The sequence below is a fragment of the Stegostoma tigrinum genome, chromosome 21 (assembly GCF_030684315.1).
Source record: "Stegostoma tigrinum isolate sSteTig4 chromosome 21, sSteTig4.hap1, whole genome shotgun sequence".
NCBI classification, from domain to species: Eukaryota; Metazoa; Chordata; class Chondrichthyes; order Orectolobiformes; family Stegostomatidae; genus Stegostoma; species Stegostoma tigrinum.
In genome coordinates, this window is record NC_081374.1 from 43,111,300 (window position 1) to 43,117,304 (window position 6,005).

Here is a 6,005-nt window from a genome sequence, read left to right on the forward strand (position 1 = left end):
CTCTCCTGCATATATCCCAAGATGGACGCCAGTGGATCTGTGCCCTTCTGTCCAGTTCCTGTGCAGTGTCCTGTCAAAAAACCATGGCAACTGCTTACTCCCAATTCCAAATATTCCTCAAAGTATTGCAAAAACTGAATCAGTTCTCGAAACACTTCTGACAGCCACAGTGTACCTCCTCCTTAAGAGGTGCAGTTTGCCTTTCAGCAGCATTAGGTGGGATTGAGTTCCCCGGAAGAACATGCATAACCTGCACTGCATTGAACAGACACAGGTTTATAAAGTGCTGTACCGTAGTCTCCGCTCTAGTTTTGAGGGTGGTCCAATTTAACCTTCACACATTTTCAAGCGCAGGTCATGGGAACACAATTTGGGTGATGAACACCAGATGCTTTCTCGTTTGCAAACCTTAGGAGATTGTTACCAACAGTGGCACTCCCCAGGCCCCATGCTGTAAATTAGTACAGTGAAAAGTAGCAATGATCATTATGAGGGCGTGAACCTTGAGGTGCTGTTTGTGAGGGGCCATTCAATATTCTTTCATACCAGAGGCTGTGAAAATCAGACTGGTGTTTTATAGATGGATTTCTTTATTAGCCTTTGAGTCAGAGTAATAATCCAAGAACAACTGACAGTGGTTAATGTTCTAGTAATAAAAGGTTATCCACATTATGTTGGGCTTTGCTAGATCAGAGCGGTACATTAATGGGAATGATATATCGGTGGGACATTGACAGCCTTTCTATGTTAGTAATATTTCTCAGTGTCATGAGGGGCATAGACAAAGTGAATAGCAAGGGTCTTTTCCCCAGGGTGGAGGAGTTCAAAACTAGGGGACATCATGTGTGGAATGAATTGCCAGAGGAAATGGTAGATGCACATACAGTTAGAACATTTAAAAGATGTTTGGATAAGCACATGAATAGGAAAGGTTTGGAGGGACATGGGCCAAACACAAGTAAGTGGGGCTAGTTTAGTTTGTGGACATGGTTGACATGGATTAGTTTGGCCAAAAGGTCTGCTTCTATACTGTATGACCCTATGTGTGTTTCATGTATTTATTCCATTTTTAGTGAAGCAGAAATAGTTGGCAATTTGCACAGTGATGAGCATTTACAAAGAGGTAAGATAGTTAATGCTTTTAATGCAAATGCTCCTCAGATCAAGTATGTTTCAATTTTGTATTTTTTTTTAGTTGCTTTATCTGCATTATGAATCCCTTTCAGTTAAATTATGAACTAAGGTGGTAAATCTTCATGGGCCCGAATGGTCTCAGAATGTTACAAACCAGTCATTCCTCCCTAGTTCTCAGTAGATAGCTGACTGCCTGAAGCTGCTGGAGACTGAAATAGCCTAAGAAGATCCCAGCTTTGTTCTCTGATGGTGTTAGCTAAACTCAGCTGAGATAATGGCATTTCCAAAACTGACCTCAGTGTTTCAGTAAATAAATGACTTGCATTTATAAAGCACCTTTTGCTACCTCAGGGAACCTCAAAATCCTTTGCTGCCAATGAAGTACTTTATGAAGTGTAATCATTGTTGTGCTGGAAGGTGATGAAGCTTTAATTCTGAACACAGTAGAGTATAAGTATGGAGTGCGAGTGACTTCAGCACCAATGTGGCATAGAGGGTTAAAGCTACTGCTGTAAGAAAAAGATTTACATTCATATAGCAATATCCATGGTCTTGGAGCATCCAAAGTACTTTAGAACTGATGAAGCCCTTTTAAAATAATGTAACTATTGGAACTTGGGAGAAATGGCGGTCAATTACTGCACAGCAAGGAATCAGATCACTTATTTTTGTCACTTGCTTTAGTCACATTGCCTAAGACACCAGAGAGAACAAAACACCTCTTCTTCCCCAAAATGGGGGCATAAAATCTTTCATATCCACATAACAGGTTAACCAGGGCCTCAGCTTAACATTTGATCTGATAGAGTGCTCCTCCAACAGTACGACATTCCCTCAGCACTACACAGGACCCTCAGCTGGAATTAAACATTTAAACCTCTGAAATTGCGCTTAAATCCACAGCTCAGTGTGAGAGAACTGCTCAGGTAGTGGAGTCACTCAGAGATCAGGAGGAGTCCCAATGCTCACTCTGAATGTGCTGTGGGCTTTTCCCTGTGATATTTCAGAAGGACCTATCTCTGATATGAAGGACTCAGAGATGAGCATTTTATCCAATGACCTGCATTGCAGAATGGCACAATGTCAACTCCTCAGCAGAGGTCACAGTGGAGGACAATGTAATTTGATAACCTGTGGATACAGAAAGTGAGACTGCTAGAACTGAACTAAAGATGAAAAACTTTAAAAGGTGGAGAACGATCCAGGATGCTTGTAAAATTCCAAACCTGACCTTACCAATGATCCACAGTGATATTTCACCTTTCCTCCACTCAGTCTTTAGCTGCTGCAATACCAGAGCATGAAGTGATTCCCACTCAGCACCTAGTCACTGTTCCTGTCATAGGAGACAACAGAGAGGGGTTTCACCCCAAACCTGTGTTACAGCAGGAAATGGAGGAAGAGATGGCAGGGCCAGCACTGCCAGAAATTTGCTGTCAATGTCCTACTCCAAAACCATCCAGTCTAGGAACCATCTCAGAAGAATATTTGTTTGCGAGACCACAAGCTGAGTCAGCAGGTTTAAGAGAGGAGGGCGAAAGAGAAGACCAGCAAATCCAATAGCTAATATTTCATGGAATCATAGGGTACAGAACAGGCCATCAAATTGACACTGCAAGAATATTCCCATACCTTCACCAGTTCCAACTTTCCAGCACCAGGCACATTCATAGTTTTGATTGTTGTGAAATTTCAGTTGCTCATGACAGTACTTTTTAAGGGTATGAGGTTTCCTGCCTCAACTACACTCCCAGGCAGTGTATTCCAGACCCCCACCTCCCTCTGGATGAAAACGTCCTTTCCTCCAATCCCCTCTTAAACTTCCTGCCTTTAAACTGTGCCCCCTTGTTTCTGACATTTCTAGTAAGAGGAACTTTCCTTTTCAACCTGTCCATGTCCCTGATAATCATATACACCTCAACTGAATCTCCCCTCAAACGTCTCTGCTCCAAAGAAAACAACCCAAGCCTGTTGAACCTCTCTTCATCGCCGAAATGCTCTATCCCAAGTAAGATCCTGGTAAATCTCCTCTGCACCTCTCCCCTTCTAGTGCAGTCACCTCCTTCCTACCTCCGTTCCTATCCCTACACCATTTCCTATGACTTCCTCACATTAAACCACCAAATTATTCCCTTTTAATTACATTCAGCAGCAGTTTAACATTGCTAAGGGCTGAATGTTCTTCAGAAATCTAGTCTTGGAATGTGAGAATTATTATTACCTGCCCTTAGTTGTCTGTAGGAAGTTGGTGATCTTCGACATTGCTGGAAGTTAAGATGTTGGTCCAATGTCACTTTTCAGCCAGGCAATGTACAACCAGCAGGTTATCTTCCTTAAAGGCCATTAATTAACCTGTTGCAGTTTTACACAAATTAACAGTTTCTTAATGTTAGTGAAAACAGGTTTTTCAAAATAAAATGCAAATTATCCCAGGGATTTGAACTCTCACTCACTGATTGTTAGCCCAGTCACATAATGACACAAGAGTCAACAACCATGACAGCAAACACCCAAAATAGAACTGTAACCAAACAGTTGTTACCATAAAACTTGCCAGTCAATTAGCAGCTTATTCCTCTCTACTGTAAATTGTGTAGTTGTTTGGAATTGGACATTCTTGCATTTGTCCTGATGAGCAGAAAATGCAAAATGTCCACAGTGTGTCAGTCTTTTCTACAAAGTTCAAATTTCAGACATTCATTAAAATACTTCCTTTCATTCTAGGCTCTGGCAATGAGAACTCTCTCTGGTGAGCTGTCAGTTGGTGTTTCAAGATTGAGTCACCTTCCCCAACACTTTCTCTCGGTGGAGCTCTTCATGGAGACTGAAGATTACAAACTGGGATCTCACACTGCACTGCAGAAGGAAGGCAGTCCCTGCTTCCCAAACTGTTCCCAGTTAAAGAGGAGACCCAGAGTTTAGAGTTGACGGGGAGTCCTGAAACAGGTTCAGCCATAAGTAGGAGAGCCATAGTCCAGAGAGTGGGGTGGGCGGGGGGAGACTGAGAGCTCACAGTGAGGAGGGGAGACTGAGACCTTAGAGTGAGGGGGGACACAGAGAGCTCAGGGTGAAGGGTGAGGAGACTGAGAGCTCAGTGTGAGGGGTGGGGAGACTGAGACTTCAGTGTGAGGGGGGAGACAGAGAGCTCAGGGTGAGGGGTGAGAAGACTGACAGCTCAGTGTGAGGGGTGGGGAGACTGAGAGCTCAGTGTGAGGGGTGGGGAGACAGAGGGCTCAGAGTGAGGGGGGAGACAGAGAACTCCTCAGAATGAGGGAGAAGGGTCAGAACTCTGACTGAGGGATTTGCTCAGGTAGGAGCGTCACTCAGAAGCCAGGAGAAGGTCAAGTGCTCAGAGCATGTTCATGAAGACAGCTTCACTCTGAATCTGCAATGGACTTTGTCCTGTGATATTTGAGAAGGACCTGCCTCTGATGTGGAAGACCGGAGGGTCTGTTTCTGTGCTGAATGACTCTGTGACCAGTGCAGCAGGGGAAAAGTGCAGCCCCTGTCTGATACCACTCTTGGGGACAGTGCAGTCCATCCGGCCAAGAATCCATTCAATGTGCTGAGCCCTGCCAGTGCTGGGGTTTACCCTCTACCCATTGCTCCTGAATCCAAGATGAACAGTAATTATCCCAGGTCTCTGATGGACAGGAGATCAGTAACTGCCCCTAACTGCATGCAATTAGCAGTGCCTCTACCCCCGGAACCATCCACACACCAACATTTACCCCGTGGAGACAGTTTAACACATTTGCCCTTCCTGGTGTATCCAACTAACTTGGAGTCAGCCTATTGTGAGACTTATAGCGGCATGTTTCCTTACATGCCCTTCCACGGGCACTTCGGGGTCTATGACTGTCCCTTTGAGCCTGCCTTCATCCAGAAGAGAAACGAGAGGGAGAGGCAGAGGGTGAAGTGTGTGAACGAGGGCTATGCGAGACTGCGAGACCACCTACCGGGGCCCCTGTCAGAGAAACGCCTGAGCAAAGTGGAGACCTTGCGAGCAGCTATTCGGTACATCAAATACCTGCAGGACTTACTGAGCCAGAGCGCAGCCAGGTCCCCGCCTGGAACACAGCAGAGCCGGCCCAGCAGCAGTGAGGGGCCCCAGCAGGACTGCAACAGTGACGGCGAATCCAAAACCTCCTCCCCTTACTGCGAGTCTGTGTCCGGCTCTGACAGGAGCTGAGAAAACAGTACAGCAGCCCACACCGTTCCTGGTGACTGCCTAAGCAAACTACAGAGCATCGACACTGTCCCCAGTGACTGCCTGAGCAAACAGCCCCTCCGATTTCTGGATCTGTCACTCTGCACATGGCAGAACCTTCTGTAAAGACAAAGTGGCTCTGAAGGTATGACGCTGGTGCCTTTTTAAGTGGACTGGCCGCGTCTGCAAACTTGGATCGGGACAGGACAATGCTGCAGAGCATCATGGCAGAAATCATCCAGGCTGGGATCCAGATTGAGTCAGACAGGATTCGGACTGGGACACGCAGGATCTGGGTTAGGAAACTGGAGTAACGAAATACACATCAGGAAAGTAAAACAAATGGAATCCAGACTGGGATTCACCGAATAAAGTCTCGGAAATTGAGGGATGAACAGACTGCAATACATGGCACATGGGATGAACAGGTGATGGAGCTGTGAGATTATGACAATGCACATGAACAAACTCTGTACAAACTGTGGAACGGGAGAGGATGGGTGTGGAGTGGCAGTATGTCAATAGACTGACACAGCGAAGACACCTGGAAGGATTTTAACTCCTGTCCCCATTCTGTACGTTCACTGAGCCGGGATCAGAGGGACATGACTGCTCTGGGCTCTTGCAGTTCCTATTAACCTTTTGGAAAAAGAACATTGGC

At 45.6% G+C, this 6,005-nt stretch overlaps 1 protein-coding gene across 1 annotated transcript; it reads left to right on the forward strand.

Moving 5' to 3' along the window:
* Positions 1-4,753: 4,753 nt before the first annotated feature.
* LOC125462952 (achaete-scute homolog 5-like) lies at positions 4,754-5,536 on the forward strand. The gene has a single exon (XM_048553488.2). The coding sequence runs from the start codon at positions 4,754-4,756 to the stop codon at positions 5,324-5,326; it is 573 nt and encodes a 190-aa protein (XP_048409445.1). The 3' UTR covers positions 5,327-5,536.
* Positions 5,537-6,005: the final 469 nt, after the last annotated feature.